Source organism: Scophthalmus maximus, chromosome 12 (assembly GCF_022379125.1).
Source record: "Scophthalmus maximus strain ysfricsl-2021 chromosome 12, ASM2237912v1, whole genome shotgun sequence".
In the NCBI taxonomy this organism is placed as follows: Eukaryota; Metazoa; Chordata; class Actinopteri; order Pleuronectiformes; family Scophthalmidae; genus Scophthalmus; species Scophthalmus maximus.
Window position 1 is genome coordinate 22308180 of NC_061526.1, and position 23760 is coordinate 22331939.

At 47.5% G+C, this 23760-nt stretch overlaps 2 protein-coding genes across 2 annotated transcripts; one reads left to right on the top strand and one right to left on the bottom strand.

The window, feature by feature from the left end:
* Positions 1–114: 114 nt before the first annotated feature.
* snrpf (small nuclear ribonucleoprotein polypeptide F) lies at positions 115–2392 on the bottom strand. The gene is made up of 4 exons (XM_035611576.2): positions 2235–2392; positions 1518–1643; positions 668–732; positions 115–384 (listed from the first exon to the last, which is right to left on the bottom strand). Exons 1-4 carry the CDS (start codon positions 2235–2237, stop codon positions 318–320), a joined length of 261 nt encoding a protein of 86 aa, XP_035467469.1. The 5' UTR covers positions 2238–2392; the 3' UTR covers positions 115–317.
* A 3206-nt stretch (positions 2393–5598) lies between these two features.
* On the top strand, positions 5599–23736 carry ntn4 (netrin 4). The gene is made up of 10 exons (XM_035611569.2): positions 5599–6088; positions 7663–8216; positions 12925–13215; positions 16931–17057; positions 17786–17971; positions 21205–21418; positions 21504–21598; positions 22037–22105; positions 22275–22448; positions 22550–23736. Exons 1-10 carry the CDS (start codon positions 6043–6045, stop codon positions 22687–22689), a joined length of 1896 nt encoding a protein of 631 aa, XP_035467462.1. The 5' UTR covers positions 5599–6042; the 3' UTR covers positions 22690–23736.
* The last annotated feature ends 24 nt before the right edge of the window (positions 23737–23760 follow it).

A 23760-nucleotide genomic window follows, 5' to 3' on the forward strand; every position in this document is an offset into this window, starting at 1 on the left:
TGGAATAATGTCTCAACGTAACCAAAGGGAAAACAAATGATTAGTTCAGTTAGTCAATATTATAGAGATTTAAACACACAGTTACACAGAAAAAAATCTAAATCAAGTTTAAGAAATGGTACAATAATCACTTTATTGCGTCTGTATCACAATGTCACAACATAAAAATTGGTCTCATATACAGTAAAAAAAAAAAAAGGTTTTCAAAAACACCTTGAAAAACAACAACCCCCAGAAAAAAAAGGTTCATATGTTTCACATGGTGAAAACACAAACACATCAACTACACGAGGTACAGTCGCACTCAGACACCGGCATCACTCCCTCATCTCTCCGTCCTCCTCTTCTTCTTCTACACCTCGGATGTACAAAACGTTGTTGCACCTGTGGGGGACGAAACACACCTGTCAACACGGAATGGACAGAAGTCCATATTTTCATTTTCCAATCTGATCCTGAGCTTCCATTGTGCTGCTGCATATCTGGACTAATTTGCCGCAATGTGAATCTTTCTTGGCAAGGTCTCTTCAAAATAACACTCTTAATCTGACCTCATATAGATAAACTGTTGAAAATATGTAATTAATAAAAAATAATCCCTTGCTCAAGGAGTTACGTAATATAAAATTAATAGGTGTGTTTTTTAGTTTGCAGTCTCGACACGTACCTGACGAGCACTTCGCCGAGGTGACCTGCCAGTGCACCGTCCACGTACTCTTCCGTGTTTGCCAGCTGTCGGGGGAAAACATTCAAACACGTCGATGATGGCGAGCAGTCACAGTGAGCGGCCATCTTTTAAACCACCGCCGACTTTATTATTGGGGTTTTTTTCATATAACAAAAACAGGCACGCTCAACCCAAGTGTCTTCACAGTGTAATGGGTGCTCACCCAAAAGGCACAGAAATAGGGAAAAATATATACATATAAAAATATATAAAGAGACAATGTTTACGGTTTACTGGTAGCTCCATTTTTAACAACCTTTCTGCATACTACCGATACATTTATTATTATTTATTTGTCATGTACACGTTTTTGTATGTATGCTGTGGTCTTTTTTAAATGAAGCACTCTGTCATTTGTGTTTTTTTACGTCGTGCTAGTTAAATAAACATCCCAAACAAATAAAATAAACATCGCGCAAAAGGGTCGTTCAGAAATTTTCACTGAAGTGACGGGTACAGTTAGGGATGATGAAAACATTGACGAATTATATAATCGCCAAACAAAGATGATAGTCGGATTGGAGAGTTTTCATATAATCACTGAAGCCCAACTAGGAAAACCCAACAATTGCATTGTTCCTTTAAGAACATTTTGTTTTTGATTTATCTGTGACTGCTTCATAGTCTTAGATGATTTTATAGTTATATAATTAGGTATAATTTAGCAAAACCAATGATAATTAACTTTATTATGATGCACATATACATGCATGCATGATGGCAGCGGTAGATAACCTTTATCTTGAAGCATTGCCGTGGTGTTTCCTGCTCAGTACCGACTGCAGCTCACCTGCATGTTCATGTATCCGTCCACAGACACCAGGTAGCCCTTGTACTCCATCCCCCACTTCAGCTTCACCATCACCGGTTTGCCTGTCAGGCCATTCAGGAAGGGCTTTGGGTTGAGAGGTAAACTCTGGATGGAAAAACAAGATGGTGACGTTTAGTGTATAAACACTTTAAACTTTGGCTATGTTAGATAAGACCTGGTTACAAAATCTGCCACTTCGTTGCAGCAATCATCAACATATGCCAAATGAAAACCATATAACCATGTATTGATATCTGACGTCAAACCAGTAAATTCGGCATTAAAAGAATGTTAAATAATCAAATTCTAAATGATATTAAATGCGATTCTGTTGGTTTCTGTTCAGTAGGGCCGATAAGTATATGCTCGCTAAATTATACGATATTTGAATGGAGTCTGGTGTGGCGGTTTCTCTCTTTCGCGGCAAACTCAAGACAAAATAGTAACTTCACTTTAAATAAGATAGTGTAATGAATACATATTTCATTGTCAATTTAGATACACAAACGTTACATATTATGCGGGTTGTGTGGAAACATTTCATGGCTTCATTCATTTGGTCGAAGTTTTCAAAGAGAAGCTAACAAAGCTAACGCGAACTAGCTAACAGGCTACTACCATTGCGCCGTAATAACAAAAAACAACACCGTCAAATACCAAACGAGCTTTTAGTTATCGTTGGTAGAACATACTCACCATGGTTTGTTTACTTCAAATGCGTAGTGCGAGTCGTAAGTCTGCTGTTTTCTTTCTTATCGTCGTTGAAACGTTAGCGCTTCGCAAACCAGAACCAGAACACGCTTTGCCGCCGGACAGGAAGTAGAACCCTCTGACCTCCGGCGAGTGCTCGTGTTCCTACACACTGCCACCTAGTGGCCGCGGCGGACAACCGTTTTAAAAATCCTCTATAAACAGTCTTTTCTGAAAAATATAGTAAAACAAAAAATACCAATTACTAAATATATAAAATATAAGCTTATAGAACACATATGGTATATAGAATAAACTTGTGAAAATATATTTATGTACAAGTAGAGCTGAAACAATCAGTTGATTATTAAATTAGTTTAGTAGATTAACTAAGCAGGTTGAAATGACCTTATATAAATACAACCTTATGATATTCATTCTTCCTTCTTGGATCATAACAATATCTAATAATGTATACTGTGATATGTAAAATATATAATAGGTTTTACTACATATAGAATACCTATAGAATATTTAAATTTAATGACCTCAATTATGAACAATTTAATACTCAGAAATTGAACACTCTGAACTGTTTTAGAGCAAAAAAAAGTGTAATGAGTGTCATATCTGGGTCGGTGTCGGCTCTGTCTGGACACATTTTTTTCTCTCAGGCACAAGCAGTCTGAAAATTTCACTCATTTTTCTGCCGTGAAGTATTTGGCTGTTACTAAAGCATCGGACGTGTTCAAACCCGATACTTTGAATAAAAGCAACATTTGACTTCCTACAGTAAAGGGCTGGGTCCTTTCGGTAAATTCCTCTGAAATTGCACTGGCACTTTCTCTGCATGTCTGAAATACTTGTGTCCTTACATCACTGAGTCTTCATTTTTCTTCCCTCTCCTTCTGGCATTATTAACCGATCCATCAGTCAGTCGCCGCTTGTGTCAGTTACAGCATGATGATAAGGCGTTTGTGTGTGGGTGTATGTCGAGAGCAGGGGGCCAGAAGTGAACCGAGGGGTGTCAGCAACCACAAAGAGACACAAACTGGACACAAATAGATGAACGATGGCTACAAAAAGACACAAAATGACCACAAAGAGACACAAAATGACCATAAAAAGACACAAAATGACAGGCAAACATTTGTCCCAGATTTGAAATGTCTCAACAAAACTAGGGGATGGATTATCACCGAATGTAGCAGCAGGTGTCAGCTGCTGACACGCTACACTAAGATCGTGTAACATGGCAAACATCATACCTGCCTGGAGGAATAATTCAACATGTCAGGAGACTCGCTGATTCGCTTTCTTGCCAAGAGTAAGATAAGAAGATTGATCCCGCCGGCCAGTCGAGTTTGGGTATAAAGATTTTTTGAAAAGACCAAAATGACATGAAACACAATGGTGAAGAGATGAAAGATGAACACAGGTGGACCGAAACTTGTAAGAGTTGAAGAAAAACTACTACAAATTGACCAAAAACACATCAAAAAACTTTGATAAGCGGACAAAAAACAACCACAGAGACATGGAAAATGACCATGAATACTTTAAAAACAATGACTTCAGAGAAATGGCAGGTGGAGCTTAGCCGAGCATCACGTCTGGAAACGCTGTGTCTGTTTCAAACAGTTGTGACTCTCTGAGAAAGAGAATTAAGGTTTCTCCCCTCGCAAAGAGAGCGGGGCGCTGCGGCGAAGTGAATCGGGACGGACGGAAACAAAAGTGAACAGGTGAGATAGTTTCATTTGGCCCAGTGCTTATTGGACACGGGTCAGATGCACAGAAAGCAGGTCATGGTCCGATTACACCGCAGACAGAGGAAGCCAGTGCCACGCTGTGTTCGGTGGAGCTCGGCCCGAAGAGTGTTCCCGAGCAGAAAGAAACAAGTCCTCCGGCAACCATTTCCGACCAGAAATGCTTCTTTTTATTATAATTTTTGTATTTATTTATTTGACCGTCACTGAGCACAGGGGCGCCTGCAGTGCAGCCTGCACACTCATGTCTCACATTGTCCATGCAAGGCTGGAACACAAACTGTAAGTTTGTCATTGACGATATAAATCTGAGAGGTGTGGAGCTTTGTTTTTAAAAGCATAAAATTGCTCCTGTGTTCCTTTATTCCTTGTCCCGCTCCTCGTTTCTACAGCAGCCATTGTTGGGAAACAGATGGTTCGAGTGGAATTAAAACAGCTTGCGTATTTCCACCCGGTTCTTGTGCGCGGACACCAACAATGCCGTCAACAAAAGGCGGCGGCCCCGGTGTTCAGCCGAGCAGCCAATTGGCGTAATTCAAAGTGTGTCAGCATCACTTTGTGTCTGTGCAATTTCTTCACCCCCAAAGCCAATTAGTCAGAAATGTGGATATGAGCGCTCATTTACGCCCCACATCAGCTTTTCATCAGGCTCCACGTGGTCGGTACAGGGGGTCCCTTTGACCTCTGGTTTTAACATGACCACTGGTCAAAAGTACTTGAATACTTAGGGTTTTTACTCCACTGCTTGTATTGGAGTGAGTAACTCATAGTCACCGTGATGAGAACATAGGGAAAGAACTTAGCAATGCTGCCAGTAATTTAAAAAAACACATTGTACGTCAAGCAGATGTGGAAACTACTTACACACTGCTTGTCTTTACTGCTCCTACACAACATGTTAAAAGAATGAACCTCTACTTGTACTTTTACCGATTATCCGGACTCATGTACTTCAAATTACTTTGCAGATTAAAGTCATTTGATTTTTTTTTTTCAAGTTACGTGTTGAAAAACAAACCCTTGATTCATTTCTTTCAAAATACAGGTGAGCTAGCTATTAGGAAACTCCCACTACCACAGCTAGCTAGCAGTCACCTAGCTGAGATCGACACAGCTGCTATTGCTAGCTAGCTAGCTAACTGTAACTTTTACCACCTGCATACAATCGGGGTTAGCTAGATAGTTACTATTAAAACACACACACACACACACACACAGTATCATAAATTCCTCAGCATCAGAGTTGCGGCGTAGGGTCCAGAATTTGGTGCTGCAGCCCCTGCCCGAGGTATCTCCAAAGATCGCTCACTGCCCCCTTCAAGTGCCACACTTGTCCCAACAGAGAAGGTGCGTTGAGTCTGGGCTGTTGGATGGAGTGAAAACCTCCTCATTGGACACATTTAATCCTGCCGCGTGTGCTGTCGGTCGTTTCCTATACATCCTGCCGGACTCCCTGACCTGCTCGCACAGAGCGCCCCCGGGTGGGTCCGCGGCCCTCATGTTGGTCGGATCAGGCGGCGCGCTCCATCCGCGGCACCGGAGTGGAATGTTGCTTTAAGTCGGAGGCGGGGCGGAGCTGTCACTGCACTCCAACCTCCGCGTCGCTCCGCGCTCCCGCAGACGCGCACAGATCTGCGGTGCGGCGCGGCGCGGTGCGGTGCGGTGCTCTCTCTCTCTCACACACACACACACACACACGTTATACTGCGGGGGAAATGAAACACACTGCGGCTGCCGGAGCAGCAGACGAGCTGGGCAGACCCGACCTCTCCGCCGCCTCCTCCTCGGCTCCTCCGCTGCCACCGCGGGACCCCGCGCTCCGTCCGGCCGCATCATGCCGCGGTCTCTCCCTGCGCCCGAGCTCCCATCGCCTGGTTGGATCTCAGCTGAGTGAAAGAGAAAGTCCACACTGGATTTGAACGTGCGCACTTTAAAAAAACAAAAAAACAACAACAACATTTTTTTTCTTTGATTATTTAACTCCAGCTACTTTCCTCCTGGTCTCCATCTTCTCTCGCATTGTTGGATTATTCCCGACTCAAGGAGATATGTTGGTTTTGTTTGTGATCACTCTGGCCTTGTTGTCAGATTCAGGTCAGTGTGTGTTTGTTATTATTCATTTTTAATCATCCCCATCAGTTATTGTTACTGCTGCTGCTCAGGGACAAGTGCACCAGTGGAGAACTCACTACACTTGGAGACAATTTAACCTCTGGCTGTTAAGAGTTGTGCTACTTTCGGATTTCTGACACATACTTGAAAAGTTTTTTGAGTTTATTTTAGAATAATTACCTTGAATATTACTTCAGCTGCTTCCCACATTAACCTCTTGCCGGGAAACAGAACAATAGAGCATAAGTGTGAGTGTCATTGTTGCTCACTTTCACCGATGTCACTGGAAGTTTGGTATTGAAAAACATAATAGTTGTGATTTTTTTGTTTAAATTCTACATACATCTATATCAGTGGTTTCCAAATTAGGGATCTTAAGTTCCTGTAAATAGAAAAATAGTTTGATGTAACATAATTCCATATCATTTTAGGTAATACAGCGCTACTTAACACAATGCAAGAATGAATATGACAGATTAAAAGCTTTCAGCCTTCCTCTCATGACCTCCTCACCTTTAGGCAGTTATGCAATTGAGCATGAACTCCCAGCCAAGATTCCATTTGAAATTAATTCAGCCTCTTCAAGTTTTAATATGGAGTCTGCATGTGAGGTCTTTTTGGCGTGAAAAGGCAACGAAGGTTGTGGAAGATGACACTATGGCCCCCGGGGTTGGAGGTTGCGAAGCGTCTGGGAGGCGTCTGGCTGAAATGTTGCTCATCCTCCTCTTGAGCTGCCAAACTTTTTATCTGAGTCAGAGTCCACGGCCCGGCTGCAGGCTGCGGCGGGGCAGGTGCACAATGCCTCCATTATCCCCTTTTTGCATAACGCTTCCGATCGAGCTAAATCACTTGACTTGAGTACACACACTGAGTCACCCTTATTCCTGTCCACGCACTGTCACACACACACATGCACGCACACACACACACACACACACGCTTGGTTGACTTCAGATTCAGGTGTGTCTGTTCAGGAAGCTTCTACAAATACCTAAAAAGGAAGAAATTGAAATCCCTGGGGGGGGGGGGGGTTGTCAAAGTAGGTCATTGAATGCTGCTCAACAAGAGGTTTTTCATTGGTTAATGTGGTCAAATTTTTTTTGGTGTTTTGATGTAGACTTTAAAATAGGGTTTCTGTTTATCTCTACCGTTATCTAGTCTTGTGTGAATATAGTTTTGGTTTCCAGTCGTTCCAGGATCCTTGAGAAATCTTTTCTCTGACACGTATTTCTCCTCTTTAACTTCATGTTTCTCTCTACTGGGGGAAACTGTAACTGATGACACAGTGAAATCTGAAGCATCAGTGTCTCTGAGAAAGCTCAGACAAGCCTGGGTTATCTCAAAATCTGGGCGAACAAAACAAAAACAAAAATCGTCATTTGGGTGGACTGACCCTTTAAGCTGAGGTATGATGAGTGCTACACCTTTGCCGTACCCACCCGACACCTTGTTTTCTCCAGAAAAGCTGTTATGTCACCGCAGCCCTTATTTGCCAAGTACATGTGTAAACATCTCTTTCTCTTTTCCTTTTTTTCTTCCCCTCTCCATCCATCCAGGTCTGTCGGCGGAGATGTTTCGCGCAGGCGTGGCTCCTCGCTGCGAGAGCCGGGCCTGCAACCCCCGCATGGGCAACTTGGCCCTGGGCCGCCGGGTCCTGACGCAGACCGTGTGCGGCAACAACGGCACCGAGCTCTACTGCTCGTACGCCGACCCCGACGCCAACCTGGCCTGCGGCGCCGCCAAGTGCGCCAAGTGCAACGCCGGCCTGCCGCTCCTGTCCCACCTGGCCGGGGCCATGTCCGACTCCTCCTTCCGTCACCCGAACACCTGGTGGCAGTCGGCCGAGGGGGCGGAGTCCGAGACGGTGCAGCTGGACCTGGAGGCCGAGTTCTACTTCACGCACCTCATCGTCGTGTTCCGCTCGCCGCGGCCGGCGGCCATGACCCTGGAGCGGTCGCAGGACTTTGGCCGGACGTGGAGGATGCTGCAGTACTACGCCGGCAACTGCAGCCACGCCTTCGGGCTGGAGGAAGGAAAGGCGGGAGCGGGCCGGGACGGGGCCACCTGCACGTCCAAATACTCAGGGGCGTATCCCTGCAACCGGGGAGAGGTGGGTCTTTGTCTTATCATATTAAATGTCATTAGAATCAGTGTGTACAGTGTATAACACTTTTCTATTCTTAGATCCTCCAACGACAGTCACCATTCAAAGTATTTTGAATCATCTGTATTGTCGCTGGAGTTCACCCGGCATCAGACAAAGACACATTTCATGCAGGATGAAAGTCGACGTTCAATAATGAGTTTGGTATTTCCTCGTCTGATGGTGCCGCTTGATTGTCTTCTCTGTATTGACACATAACATAATGCAGCGAATCCCGGCATGTTTGTTTGGCTGGAGCGTAAAGAGAATCAGATCCGCCACATCAGTCGCTTTCATCGCGTTGTGTTTTTTGACAGAGCAGCCGCCCAAGGCGCAGTCGATACTCGAACTTGAACTCAACTCTGGGACTTTTATTTCATGCCTCCATTAGAGACGGTAGTAGAGAAATGAAAGGAAACCTCGGAGGAAGAGCTGCCACAATCATCCCTAGTTGCACTCAAGTTGTCTGTGGCTAAACATCTAGGAGGGACACTCGTGACACTCGAAAGAGAAGACAGAAGTAGGAGTAAATAAAAACAATGTCACATGTAAAGTACATAAAGATGAAGTACCATGTGTAAAATACACAAATTTTCATTTTGCTGATGCTTTTGTCCAATCATCGAGGACCTTGCCTACGGGCCCACACTGGGATGACCTGGAATCGAACCTTGACCTTTTGTACCAAGGTCAGCGGTGTAACCCACTAAGCAATACCTGCTGCACTTTTCTCCCCAAAACACAGATTAAAACTCGCCAATGCCTCTGAAATGATTTGACAGCAGCAGCAGCAGTAAACATCCCAACTGGCTTCCATCACCATTCAGACTGTGTCTTCTGGCTGATGAAGTTTTCTCTCTCAGCAAAAACACAGTCAGGTCACTCAGAAGCAGGCTAACACAGGTGTAACAAGGAGGCCGGCGTCGTACCCCACACACACACACACACACACACACACACACACACACACACACTGGGGGGCCGACAGACGCTCGTGCTTTTTTTCCGACTTTTAAAGTGCACCCCTGTCTCATCATTGCTCCTTCCCCTGGAACTAATTCAGTTCTGTCGATAAGGGGGAAGCTGTGAGTGTGTGTGTGTGTGTATGTGCATGAGTGAGTGTCTAACAGGCGTACTTTGACTGTAGCACGAGAGGGCTTCCTGAAGTCCACTGATCTTTAATGGAAACGGTGTGTTTGTGATGTCGGGAGCTGCTCTGCAGATGTGTGTGTGTGTGTGTGTGTGTGTCTGTCTGTCTGTGTGTGCATGTGTGTGTGTGTGTGTGTGGAGGCACATGCTCCCTGGAGCGCTCTCATGTGTAATGCGTGTTGTCGCCCCCTCGTTTACGTGGAGGTGGGGGGGGGAGACGCCTTTTTCTGACAGCTGTCCTGGACTTGTTCTGCTGCGGGATCATAAATCTTCTCTCCTGCTGCGTTTTTCGCCCGTCCAACTAAATTCTTGGCTTGTAGGTGTCACGGGTGGTATGCGGCTATCGATGAATCTGCCAGTCGCAATTTCCGAGAGTTCAAGGCCCAAAGATATTCCGTTCACCGCTGTGTATGACAAAGAAAATAATAAAATTCTTCCATTTGAGTCGCTGAAACAAATGGAAGCTCTAAACAAAGGTGTGAAAAGCGGCAACTCGTTTTCCCTTTTCTGTCTCCTTCTGACTCCACATGTCAGCTTCTGTGCCAGGAGCACGACCTTCGCCCTCTCACCCCTCAGCTGATGACCCAGGGGTTAGCAGAGGTCAAGTAGCGCTCTGACAGACCGGCTGCTGCAGCTCAGCTGTTCACACTGTCTGCTGCTCCTGTGTGTGTGTGTGTTTTCTGTTGCGATCGTACGTAACCTACATCTACAGTCGGAACGGTCGGCGGCATGTGCAAGGCCACGACAAGGCGTACTGATCTTCATCATTCCTCAGACAAACGAGGACTTAACATCGGACTTCTCAGTCTATTGTAAAAACCAATCAACACAACACGATTCGTCTTTACTTGACGATCATTTTTTGCAGCGTGAACTTGCGTCATAAATCTATTTCTCACGTCACCTGCTGACTTCTCACTTGATTTAACGTCTCGCCCGCATGCGTGTGGGAAAAAGCTGGGAGCGACCGCGGTGCAGCAGGTATTCTCCGCTTTCTGCCTCTCGTGTTTCTCCTGCAAACATGAAAGCGTGTCATCTCTTGAAAGCTGAAAGGCTTTTCATGTTTCACCTGTAATGTGGGGGGACAAGGTGGTGTGTGTGTGTGTGTGTGTGTGTGTGTGTGTGTCTGGGACTTCTTGTCTTATTTATGAGGTCAGCTGGACTGGAAGAATGCAAGTGTTTGTTGTAGAGACTGACCTCCTTAGGGAAGAGAGTGAGGCAGACCAGCCAACACACACACACACACACACACACACACACACATTTTCTTTCTTTTTTCCACAGTTCCTTGAGCTCGCACACACACACACACACACACACACTCTCTCCTTCATGCCCTTTCAGATAAACACATACAGTCGGCTCTCCTTCTGTTGGCCTGGGAAGGAAGTGCCGTTGCCCTGATGGATGTTGGTCCTGTTGGCTAGACACCCACCCCCCCCCCCCCCCTCTCTCTTTCTGTGTTTCCCTCTCTCTGTCTTTCTCCTTCCATCAATGCCCATTGTGCCTGTTTACCAGATTACAGTCCACAGTGCTTTGATGGAATTAGGCCTGCGAAAGCCAGACTTACTTTATTTTTCAGTCCCCGAAACAGGAAGAAAAGATTATGAGAGGACACATGGCCCACAGTGAACCCACTGCCTCAGGGGGAGAGGAAACGATGGCATTATAGAGTAAAAAAGTAAAAGTTGACTCACACTCCAACGTCAGATACAAACCTCATGTAAAACATTGTAAAATAACTTTTAGTAATATCCTGCGTATAGGATTTCTTGTCTTTCCAAATTCATACAGCACCTGTAACGTACATAGCACCTCTCTACTACACACACTCACACCGATTGGTACATCATCTGGCCAAATGTTTGGTTCTGTATCTGGCCCCAGGATACTTTGGGCATCGAATCACCAACCTTCCGATTAGTGGACGACCCGCTCTATTCTCCTGAGCCAATGCTAATGCAATGCTGAGTTCCCCGCCAACAGTGGAATGGCAAGATATACATGTATTGCATGATATTCATGCGCAAGAGAACATCCAAATTTGAAAACGGTGAAAATTGGCTAATTCCGACCCCAATTTTATATTCATTTATATACACTTTTTTAAAAACAAATTTGTGCTACGATTACTTTTTCAGATTCAAAATGAACTCGGACAAGCTGTTTCATTTTGCTGGGCCCCCCTGAAACCCTGTAAAGACTCAGGACATAGATGAACATACACATGGGTGTCATCTGCATATTAATGAACACTAATATTTAGTCCCCACATTCAAAGGGAAACCTGTGAGACACTGTGTGTATGAAAGAGCTGCCAGATAGGCCCCTTGTGGAATTTGCGTTGTGTAAAAGTGTGTGTGTGTGTGTGTGTGTGTGTGCGCGGCAGTGAGGTTGTGTGTGAGCGCTGGTGTTACCGTGGTGTCGCCGGGCTGTCGCAGGTCTTTTGTCCGCCCCTGAGTTATGTGAAGCTGCATCTCCGTCCCCGGCGTCTTTTGTCCGGGCCCCCGCTCTCTCTGTGCTCTCCCGCGGACCGGGCGCCCCCTCGTTCCTATTTGGCGTGTTCTCTTAATTGCGGACCACAATGCTGTGACCCCGTGACCTCTTCCAACAACGGGGGGAAATTAATAGCGCTCCTCCCATTACGGTCTCGGCCAGTCATCCAGCCAATCAGGGAGCCGCATGGAGGCTTTTGCTTACATCTCGACCAAAGCCTTCGACCAAAGAAAACACTCACTCAAACACACTTAAACTCACACACACACACACACACACACACACACTGCTCATCCAATGATATCGGTCACAGCTAGCCAGCGGCAACGACAACACACACTTTATTTTTTTGTAAAGAGACACTGCAAACACACATTTCTCTCACAGCGAGAGCCGGGGCAGACACCAACTTCTTCACCCTGGACAACAGCAGCGGTGTTGGTTGCCAGTGGCAGTGGTCGCCATGGCGATGGGAAGCACCACAAAGGGATCTTCAATTTGAAGGATGTCCAGGGACCAGACAGGGTAAAGAGAGAGAGAGAGAGAGAGAGAGAGAGAGAGAGAGAGAGAGAGAGACAAGGGGGGGATAGAAAGGTTGGCTGTACTGATTTAAGGACACCCAGCGCCCTCGTGGTCATGTGAGGATGTTGTCAACGGAAGGTCACATAGTTTACTGCACAAAGGGCACCAGAACAAAACCCCCGTTAACATGACGGATGTCGTGACATGAGCAGAATCAGTGAAACGGATTCGGCAAACACATCTGTGGTAATCTCTTTAAACCATGATGTTGTGATGCTGTAAAAAGAGTCTCCTCTGCTCTTTTATGCTATTAAGAATTTAACAATTCTTTTTTTTTTTTTGGTAATTTGCGACATAAACTAGGGGTGGGCGGTATCTCGAATATATTGTGTACACTGTATAAGACTTAAGTTCAATCTTCACGTTCCCAAGTTGCAAAAGGCTGGTACGAGTGAACCTAAATTGCGATCGGGACCGATCTCAGGTGTCTGTCTCTCTCGGCCCGCAGGTGATCTACCGAACGCTCCCGAGGTGGGAGTCCCTGGACCCGTTCGGGACGGAGGGCCAGCAGCAGCTGAGGGTGACCAACGTGCGCGTCCGGCTGCTGAAGCGCCAGCCGTGTCCCTGCCGGGCCAAAGACCGCGCCGCCGCCGCCGCCGAGCGCGGCGAGGCTCTCCCGACCCAACACTTTGCCATCTACGACCTGATCGTGAAGGGGAGCTGCTTCTGCAACGGGCACGCCGAGCAGTGCGTCCCCGCAACGGGATACCAGCCCATCCGGGACCGCACCAACCACGTGGTGAGACACGTTATTCTGACGCATCCAGTCGGATGTCTCTTAACATTCTACACGTACAGTATATATTTTGAAAATCATCATGAAGTAATCCCTCCCCATGGGCAGGTCCTTTTTCACTTGTTTCAAGGGAAAATCAAGATTACTGGCTCGATTCCAAATGGCTCCTTCACTTTGTGTTGGCCCTCGTCTTTGGAACAGACCAAAGCTTTTCCTTCGCCTGCTCCCGCTGTTCCCTCCGGCTCCGTCTGGTCAGATAAACAGCAGCTTTTCCTGCTGATAAAGAAAAACCCAGGAGATGGAGATATTGATTCAGCCATGGGATTAATCACGGTGTTGATGTGTGTGTGTGTGTGTGTGTGTTGATAAAGGTGTGAACAACACTCTTATCGCGGCCATCTCCACAAACGCTGGGATGACTTTGAAGCCGTGGCGTCTGTTTTCTCGCTGCAATCAACGAAGCTCGACGGGGGGGGGGGGGGGGGGGGGAGTGAGAGTGGACGAGGAGTTTCCTTCACGATTTATATAAGCTGAGACATTTGGACAGATTAGCCCAGATTCCGCTCGTTCCCCTCCCGCCGACACGAAACCGTCCGGCATGTCACGTGTCACGAACGAGACGATTCGTGTATATATATATATGTATATATATATATATATACACGTGTGTTTTCTTTCTCTGCGGATGCCGGTGTTGTCGTAACGAAGCTTTGCCGACAGCCGGTTTACCGGACACAAGTCTTTTGAATCGTTAAATCTCCCTCTTTCCGTGCCAAGGAATTCCGAGTGGCTCTGCTGCGAGTTCTTTCTTTTCTATTTTTTTTTCAGGAGGATTTCCTTCTTTTGAGGGAAGAAAATCCTCTGGACGACTTACTTTAGACCGCAGGACTGCGAAACTCCTCTCTGCACGCCGGCGGAAAGGTAATAAGACATACAACGCTTTGGAATCAAGCGTTACATATTATTGGTTAGTTTGACTGCATCCGTTACGGCAAATCCCTTCTGGACCGGCCCTCGCGACGTTACCTCAGGCCGCCGGAGCGCCGTCCTGCCGCGTGCCGGGAGCGCTCGGTAAACACGCGCTCGCGTTATATAAGCGGCCTTTCCCTATCCGCCTATCAGCGGCTTGTTTTCGTGTCTCTGTTGCGACCCAGAGCCACTGTTTTCTGGTAAAACCCAAACAAGGCAGAGCCGCAGCACAAGACGGGAGATGGGGGCAGAGATACGCGATCGCTGTCAGGGGGTAGGGGAAGGGCGGGCGTGTGTGTGTGTGTGTGTGTGTGTGTGTGTGTGTGTGTGGTTAAGCGGACAGGGGGGCTTTTTATAAACTTGTGTGACCTCCCAAAGCAGTTTTTATATACACTTAACATATTATTCCATATACGCACAGTCGGTTTTCTTTGTTTGGTCTGCTGTGTGTGTGCTTGAGCGTGCAATGTTTTGTCTAGGACTGAGGTCGTGTGTGTGTGTGTGTGTGTGTGTGTGTGTGTGTGTGTGCGCGTGTGTGTAATCAGCGGTGAAAGTCGCCCTGATGCGTCGTGTCATTACTGCCCAGACGCCGAGCGGGAATGAAGGGGTCGGTTTAGTTTGTTGTTGTCGTTGTTGTCGTTTTGCGCCCCTGGACCCCCACATGGGGTTTTGCGGTTCAGGGTGATTACACTGTCTGTTAGTTAGCCACAAAGCCAACACACACACACACACACACACGTAATAACATCCAGGACCAGGCCACTACAGCATTTGCAGCAATTACCCCACTAGCCAGGATGTTTGTGTGTGGTTTCTTGTTTGTTTGTTTTTTGCTTTTCTCTCCCATTGTTTTTATTTAATTTTTTCTTCTTCATTATGTATTTGTCGTGCTCACTCACTTTCTCCCTCTCTACAGCTCCACACACGCAGATATTACACATAAAATGTCAGATTGCTATTCATAGTTTGCAGGGATTCGGACACCGCAGTGCAGGGGGCTGCGTTGGTGGCGGTGCGTGCGTGCGTGTTGTTAAGGGTGCGTTTTAAAAGGCTGCTCGGAAGGGTAACAATCACACATAGGATTTACAAGTCTGGAAAAGATATCATTTAATCTTCCACCACAACGGTTGCGAGGTAAACAGAAGAAACACACAGACCATTCCAGAAGGGAGGCTGCCTGGCATGAATGTGATTTTTCTTTTTGTGACCGTCTCCATTCAAATGAGCGTCCGTCTGAACGCATCCTTATTACTGCTCAGCCTGTGACGTCACTGGTTTTTTTTTAAGGCTAAGAAAAGAGCTCTGACGACGTCATCAGATGTCCTCTTTTAAGATCACAAATCTGAGTTTGAAAGGCACCTTTCGTGCAACGGGACACTGTCTAAAATGGATATATATATATATATATATATATACAGTACCCTATACTGGAATAATCCATCGACCCTCAGCAGCAGCAGCTCCCATATCAGTCGTCTGACTGGCCGACTGGACACGGTTGCGTGTGTGCAGCGCTCACTGTGTACATGTGTTAATTGTTCCGTATCACGTTATGGTAAACATGTGAAATGGGTTGAAATACCAGCTGTCTGGACCCGAGCCAGATGCTTCCCGGCCTTTTCCCCTTCCTCCCTGTCCGTCTTTTTTTCTTCTTCTTTTTCTTTTTCCGTGCCCCTCCTTTGCCTCCACTCTGGACTGTCTCATGAATTACTTTGTCTTTTTTTTTTTTATGTGTCATTAGGTCTGCTGCCCCCTACTTTGCCAGGACCTCTCACTTATGCAATTGCCCCCCCCCCATTAGTGTGATCGAAACGGAGTGCGTGCATGTGTGTGTGTGTGTGTGTGCGTTCACATCCATACCGCGTCCGCAACCGATCTGGGTCAGTTCAGGCGGAGGACATGTTTATGGCCGTACCATCTACAGCATGTGGATGTGTTTAATTCCACAGCGCCGCCGTGTTTGTGTGTGAATCGGAGCCATTCAGCAGTTGGTGACACATCACACACACACACACACACCGTGGGAAACGAATGCAAGAATCTGTGTGTTTTTGTCCATTTTCTACGCGCCGGTGTGTGTGTGAGTAGTGTGTGTGTCTACCTCTGTAATCATTGTATAATTATGTGTCCTACATTACAGTTGCACGGTGTAACGCAAACAAATAAAGAGCTTCCTCAGATGCCTCATTCCCGCCCCCCCTCCCTCAATCATTATCCAGCATGCATGGCATTCCGACTCGGAGGAATGACAAGGAGATTGTTATTGTGCTCTGAGCGCTGCATACTTGCACTCTCCCCATAGACACACACACACACACACACACACACACACACACACACACACACACAGGCTTTTCAGAGCAGAGGCCCGTTCTTGTTTCCAGTGATGAAGCCAAACAATCAATCCCACTAATTCACTAATTTCGAGCGAGGGAGGACGGGAGAAGAGATGGAACAAGAGGAAACGAGCAAATCCAGAGGAAATGGAGAGGAAGGGGGGGGGGGGGGGGGGGGCAGAGAGATGGAGAGTGAGAGTGAAATCCAGAGGAGTAAAGTCTTCCCCTCACAGCTTGTCCTCACCCGGGAGACTGTCCTCTCCATCACACTGACCTCTTTGTTCCTTCCATCCTTCTACCGTTGTCTATCACACTTCCTATCGCTAATGAGGCTCTCTGTCCCTCTCTCTCTCTCTCTCTCTCTCTCTCTCTCTCTCTCTCTCTCTCCTCCACTCTCTCTCTCCCTCCCTCAGGTCCATGGGAAGTGTGTGTGCAGACACAACACTGCAGGTGATCACTGCGAGCTCTGCGCTCCGCTCCACAACGACCGGCCGTGGCAGCCGGCTGACGGGTTGACGGGGGCGCCGCACGAATGTCGGAGTGAGTCGAAACCCCGCTCTTTGAGTGCTTGGTGTTGCCCTTCACGTGTCCAGGTAGTTTCAGGTGATTGTGACCGTGACAGGTGAATAAATTGTGGCGTGAGATGTCAATCTGAACGGCGAAGAACAAGCAAACAAGAAAGACAGGAACAACATGGAAAGCACATGTTGAGCAAAGCCTGATATCCAAGCCCAGATTTAAATATTTACGGAAAAGAGAGGGAGATGGTAAGAGACGTTAAGGTGGAAGAGGTTGTAGCCGTGTCAAGGTGTAAAAAGCAACTACGAAGTTCTTCAACGTTCCTTCGTGGGAGGACAGAAGCTACGTTACGATTAAATTGCCATCGGTTGCCATAGAGACCCCCGGAAAAACACAGCATCATAATTGTGTCAAGCCTCAAAACGGCCATAAAAAACTTCTGGGACCGCTCCTATCATAATCATAATCATAATCATTGCATAATCAGCGTCTCTGCCTCTGGCCTGTGTTTTTTCAGTATGATCCAAACGATCACTGATCACCACATCCAGGGAAACTTTGGAGAAGATACCGTGTATGATTCGGTAGATATGTTGTGGTGAAAGTAAGACAAACGTCTGCAGGCGGTGACTGTTTGATACTCCTGATATTCCTTTTTAGTCCAAATATTTGTCTAATCCAAATAACTGAATTCAGTCAATCAGTGCTTCACGTTCAACCGTCTTTTCCTCCCCTCTCGCCCCCCGCAGAGTGCAAGTGCAACGGACACGCCCGGAGCTGCCGCTTCGATTGGTCGGCGTGGCGCGAGTCCGGCCAGCGCAGCGGCGGCGCGTGCGACTGTCTGCACAACACGGAGGGACGCCAGTGTCAGAGGTGCAAGGCCGGCTTCTACCGGGACGCCCAGCGGCCGCAGACCGCCCCCGACTCCTGCAAACGTAAGGCGCCTGTCAGTCAGGTCTCACATCGAGGGGCCCCAGAAATGTTGTTGTCCCTTCACACGGGGGCGCCTTCAGGAATTTCACTGGTGAACATTAGATGCGGCGTCATCCCCACACCCTGAAAGGTAGAACGCGCCGTTACATTTTTGGCGAGGACGATGAATCACGTCAGTGTTGACAAAAACGTGAATCAAAATATCGACCTCGTCGTACACACGGCGCTCTCATTATCCCCCCCCCCTCAGGAATGCCAAGGACGGAGATCACAAGCCGGGACGTGCTGGATAGCACTGATTCCCTGATGGGCACCTGGCTCTCCGTGTGTGTGTGTGTGTGTGTGCGTGAGACAGCAGGCTCCATTCAAGGTTTTTACACCATAGTTAATCATCAGATGGCGGCATTCCTTCGCCTCGATTTAAAGCTCGAACACCCCCCCCCCCCCCCGCTTGTCCATCTCTGCTTTTTTCTTGTTTTGCCATTTTTCATACGTGACTCAGAGCTCCGAGTCGCTTCGGGGGGACAATCACAGGTAGCGGTTGTAACTGTATGTGTGTGTGTGTGTGTGTGTGGGTGTGTGTGTGTGGGTCGAGCGGCCTGCTGCCCTCCGGTGATGAGGAGAGTCTTCAAGTAAACACGAGATAGTCATCGGTAAACACGACAGCGGCTACATTCTCCCTCCGATTATCTCTCAGATTTGACCCAGTGAGCGCAGTCCTGCTGCTGGTATGCCGGACTCGCGCGTGATTACCAGAGTTTGTGTGTAAGTGTGTGTGGGGGCTCGCGTGTGTGTTCTTGTACAAATGGCATTGGATTCAAAACTGTCAAATTACACCAGACCGTTGAAAAACACCCTCGGGGAGGGGGAGAGAATATGTTGGCCAGAAGCCCAACGCCATCACTCCGAGTCGGGGTGTTGTCATGTCTTTGGTTTCTTTCTTCTTCTTCTTCTTCTTCATCACATTAAAAGATCCGTTACAGCCGAAACATGATCAAACCCGAGATGAATACACACGTCGGGAGCGATACGGCACATTTGGTGGTCACCGTCTCGTTGTGCGTGTCACTAAAAACGACAGGGTCTTGGCATCCCGGTGGAGTCTGAGAGCAATTTGCCCGCATAACTATAATGTGAAATTGAACACGAGTTCAATCCAGCGCTTTCGCATGATCTCAGAAATGTCTCTTCACCTTTTGTAACCGGAGTCTTGCAAAAAAAAAATGTTGGGGTTGTGAGTGACACATCTCGAACATCACAGGATCGAGAATGTTCTTAAAATTCCATCGTCCTGGTCGCTATTTCAATTTTTCATATAAGCGCGTTGCTCCCGACCTCCTCACGACCGCTCCAACATGCATCATTATCTCTGAGTCCAACTCTGCAATTTACTTCCCAAGAAGACGTATGGGATTCATTTTGCGGCCCCATCCCACCACCTTTTATGTTATATTCCTCGCTGACGGCTGATTGATGGAGGGAGAGCGAGGAGCGACGGCGTGCTCTCGGAGAGAAGCCCCCTGAGACGACGGCGCGCGGTTTGTGAAATCCCGATGTGAGCCGCACGCTGACAGTGGAGGAATTTCCCTCCGTCGTGAGGAACATTTTTTTCATACCAGTCTCCCGAGGGGCCGGGGAAAGAAAACACTCTCAGTCAAGCGCCGCGCAAGCTCGCACACAGCGGAGGGGGAAAGTTACAGTATATGTTTGGGGTTCGGCGGGTGTCTGGTGGTTTTGAAGTTTGTTATCTGCCCCGCGTGGTTTTTTTTGTGGTTGTCCGGGCAGGTGTCCAGTCATGTCCCAGCTCACGCTCCGGAGGTTTTTCATTGTCGAGGCTGACAGCTTTCTTACCTATACACACATGTTTACACGCGGGAGGAGGGAGTATGCGTGCGTGAGCGTTCGTGTGTGTGTGTGTGTGTGGTGACCCCCATAAATTCTCACGCAGATATGTAAAGACGCTCACACCGTCGCACGTGTTCTGGCTTTGCATGGAACTGAGGCAGTGGCTCCTAATCTCTGCTAATTATTAACGTGCGGAGGCTGCTCACTAAACAATGGCATAGATACAGTAGGGCCGATTACACACACATATACACAAACACACACTCAAAGCTCTTGTCTATAAAGGAAAATCTCGCCTTATAGTGTTTGGTGTGTGTCCAGTTTCCCGTACGTCCGTGTCTTTGAGTGTGAGATCTTTATGATTTTATTGACATCGTACCGTTCGCTCGCATGACGAAGTTTCCCTTATCTTTATTGCTGCGGTAGATGACCGTCGCGATAAGTTGTCTGGAGCTCGGGAGAGTTGATGAGACATCAGCCCTCACCGGTCGAAGATGCGTTCATGGTGCAGAAGATAAACGTTGGAAGCGCAAATGCGACTTCCTCCTGCAACTTGGAAACTTCTATATGTTATTATAGTTTTGGGAAATAGGATAGAACCATATAACCCCCTGAAAAATGATGCCAAAATAAATAATACAGTCTATGAAGTTGTACATACTTTGTAAGGGCAGTAAGCAGTTACAGTCATTAACTGCCAGTCATGCTTCAAGCATCATTGACCAGATGAGAAATGACTCCAAACAACTCCCCTTCTATGTTTTCTCTCTCCTCGTCTTCTGCCCGTCCTTCACCGCGCCCCCCCCCCCCCCCCCCCCCCCCCCGTCCTCCCTCCCTCCCTGTCTGCCCCCCGAGATAGGGACAAGGTTTATGGGGGAGACAGGACACGTCCTCCTGCAGTGCTGCAGGGGTCTCGGTGCTCACAACAGTGGAATAGACAGCAGACAGTAGTTTTCACAGACTGTTCCTGGAAACATGGGTGGGTGTGTGTAGTATATTGTTTTTGGAGGTTGTTTAAAGAACACCCTATCAGCAAACAATTAGAGGGGACACTAGGGAGGGAGAGAGCCGTCCGATAAGGAGAAGAGAGAGGCCTTTGTGTTACGAGCTCCGGCAACAATGGGAGACGCACAAATACTAATAAACTCAAATTTATCACCTGTCGCGGTGATAAATTGGAAATATGCAGGTCAGCAAACTCTCAGCGCAGAAAAGCCCTTTGGACTCAGTGCTGCACTTTCTCCTTTAAAACACACTGTACAGACATTCATGATGATTTGTTCCTTCCTGTCACAAAAAAAGGGGAATCACTACTTGCCTGAATTTTGACTTTTTCTTCCCAGGTAGATACCTTCATAATTTGTGTTGATCAATTTTCTTTCTTTCCCAGCATGCAACTGTCACCCCTTGGGCTCCATGGCCTTCCACCTGGCTGACGGCTCGCCCTGCGACCCCTCCAACGGAAACTGCATCTGCAAGCCGGGGGTCGGCGGCGCCCACTGCGACAGGTGCATGGTGGGATACTGGGGCTTCCACGAGTACGGCTGCCGCCCGTGTGACTGCGCGGGAGACTGCGATCCCTTCACTGGAGACTGTATGTTTGGGTGAGTACAATGAAAAATAGAAAACAGATTTACATGCGTACTTTCTCACGTGCGTGATGTAGTGTCGTCATGTATTTGTGTGCAGCTCTGATCTGGACCTGCACAACTTGGAGGGAAACTCCAGTGAGCCGGTCAGTATCTTCAGACCCGACGAACTCTTCTCTGCCCTCCACTACTCAGGTGAGACAGGGGGAGTGTGTGTGTGTGTGTGTGTGTGTGTGTTTGTGTGTGTGTGTGTGTGTGTGTGTGTGTGTGTGTGTGTGTTATTCATCCCCCTCCACAGTCCAGTGACCAAGCATTAACGGTTAAGTAATGAAAGTCTTGATAGGACCTTAGAAGGACATGGAACAAAGGTGTGTGTGTGTGTGTGTGTGTGTGTGTGTGTGTGCGTCCAAGTGTCACTTCTTTTCGACCCCCCACCACCATGTAACTGCACCTTTCATAGGCACATTCCTCGCTGGACTTGCATTCTTAGGATGCTACGTACATTATCTGAGACCACACACACACACATACACACACACACACACACACACACACAAACAAACACACACACACACGCAACATCAAGTTATGTTACAAATATTAAATCTATCCGTCTGTGTTTGTCCCCTGCAGAGAAGTGTGAGTGCAAAGAGCAAGCGCTGACCAACAGTAAACTCTTCTGCACCATGAATTATGCATACGGTAAGAACTCGAGCATCCTCACACGCTGTACTTCGGCTGGGTTTCACTTCCGAACTCCGATATAAACCGTACATTTTGGTTTGGCTATAGTCTGGGTCCTAGGGGGCTGTTGTTCTAATGTCGGCCTTCTTCGACCGGCTCTGTTAACCTCATCTCCCCGACTCTTTAGTGCTGAAGGTGAAAGTGCTGTCGGCCCACGATAAGGGCTCCCACGCCGAGGTGGAGGTCAAAGTTCAGAAGGTGCTCAGTCAGACCACCAAGGTGAAGATACTGCAAAGTCGAGTCACCCTTTACCCCGAGTCCTGGACCGCACGGGGCTGCACTTGCCCCATCCTCAACCCAGGTCAGACATATTTCACACAACAACAAAAAAAACTACAATGCCATGGTTGCTTAGGAAAGGACTAGGTAAGAGTGTCCTTGACCTTCGATCTAATTTCTCAGGGGTGGAGTACCTGGTGGCCGGACACTCGGACCGCAAGCAGGGCCGCCTGCTGGTCAACATGAAGAGCTTCGTCAAGCCGTGGAAGGCGAGTCTGGGCCGCAAGGTCCTCACGCTACTCAAAAAACACTGCAACTGGTAGCCGGACGCTTGAAAACCCCCCGGAGAACTGATGGACTGACGTCAAACCCTGGATATGTGTTTTTCTTCTCCAGTTCCAGATGTGGAATATTGATTCGCGTGGGAATTTTCCTGGGCAGACATTCGAAAACCCTAGTGGCGGACTGCACAAGCAGTCAAAAGCACGCGGGATGTCATTTTTTTGTCAAGACATATCGGCCTCACGTCTGAGCAGACTGTCTCAAAACTCTTGCATCCCTTATGTCGTAGTCGAGCGAATGTTTCCTTTGCTGTTTGTTGCTGCAGCTCAAGAAATTGAGGAATCCCCCCCCCCCGATCCACTAATAGACACATTTTTTGTCAAATTGAATTTCCTCCTCTCTGCAGCACTTTAGCCTAAAATGGACTGAGGGACCGCGGACGCACAATGAGAGGACGATTAAACACACGATGACGAACTACAAATCGCTGGACTATGGATGGAGTCCGCCCGCTCCCTATGTGCTCCTTTGCGCGGTGGACTCACATCCATAGAGGCAGTGTGTGTGTGTGTGTGTGTGTGCGCGAGTGCGCGTGCATGCGTGCGTGTGTGTGTGCTGCAGACACATGATGTGCAAAAAAAAGCACCCAGAGTGACGCTGTTCAAGCCATACAAGCCACTACAGGTGGTTAAATCTTAGCCAGTCCAGGTGTGTCTGTGTTGAAATCGGAGTGAATGGGGTTTTACCCCGAACGTGAATGTATTTGCCTGACTGACAGTTTTTTTTTGGGGGGGGGGGGGGGGGGGGGGGTTTGCAAAATGCGTGTGTGCACGTGAGCCTCAGAAAAGAGAGCGAGCGGTTGAATGCAGCCGGTACACAGTATGAGCACAGTCCAGATTCAGTCCAGCTCTTCAACTTTGTGTTTTTTTTGTAGCCGTTCCAACGTTTATGACACATGACTGTGTGTATTGATTCCTCTCATATTACACTCCACTGCTGAATTCAGATCATTCTTGTTATTCCTTCCTTCATTGCTCTTGTACAGTATTATTTGTACATATCTATATAAATATTATTGTTAATCTTTCTCTCTTTTGTTTTTTTTTGGGGTC

What these genes read in the sequence shown, in the direction of transcription:
- snrpf (XM_035611576.2), bottom strand. An exon ending in ACGGATACATGAACATGCAG is followed by an intron (nt 733 to 1,517) that starts GTGAGCTGCAGT and finishes TTCCCCCGACAG; the next exon opens with CTGGCAAACACGGAAGAGTA. An exon ending in CTCGGCGAAGTGCTCGTCAG is followed by an intron (nt 385 to 667) that starts GTACGTGTCGAG and finishes CGTCCCCCACAG; the next exon opens with GTGCAACAACGTTTTGTACA.
- ntn4 (XM_035611569.2), top strand. Translation starts at nt 6,043, where the DNA reads ATGTTGGTTTTGTTTGTGATCACTCTGGCCTTGTTGTCAGATTCAG. An exon ending in GGCGCCGCACGAATGTCGGA is followed by an intron (nt 17,058 to 17,785) that starts GTGAGTCGAAAC and finishes CGCCCCCCGCAG; the next exon opens with AGTGCAAGTGCAACGGACAC. An exon ending in CTCTGCCCTCCACTACTCAG is followed by an intron (nt 21,599 to 22,036) that starts GTGAGACAGGGG and finishes TGTCCCCTGCAG; the next exon opens with AGAAGTGTGAGTGCAAAGAG.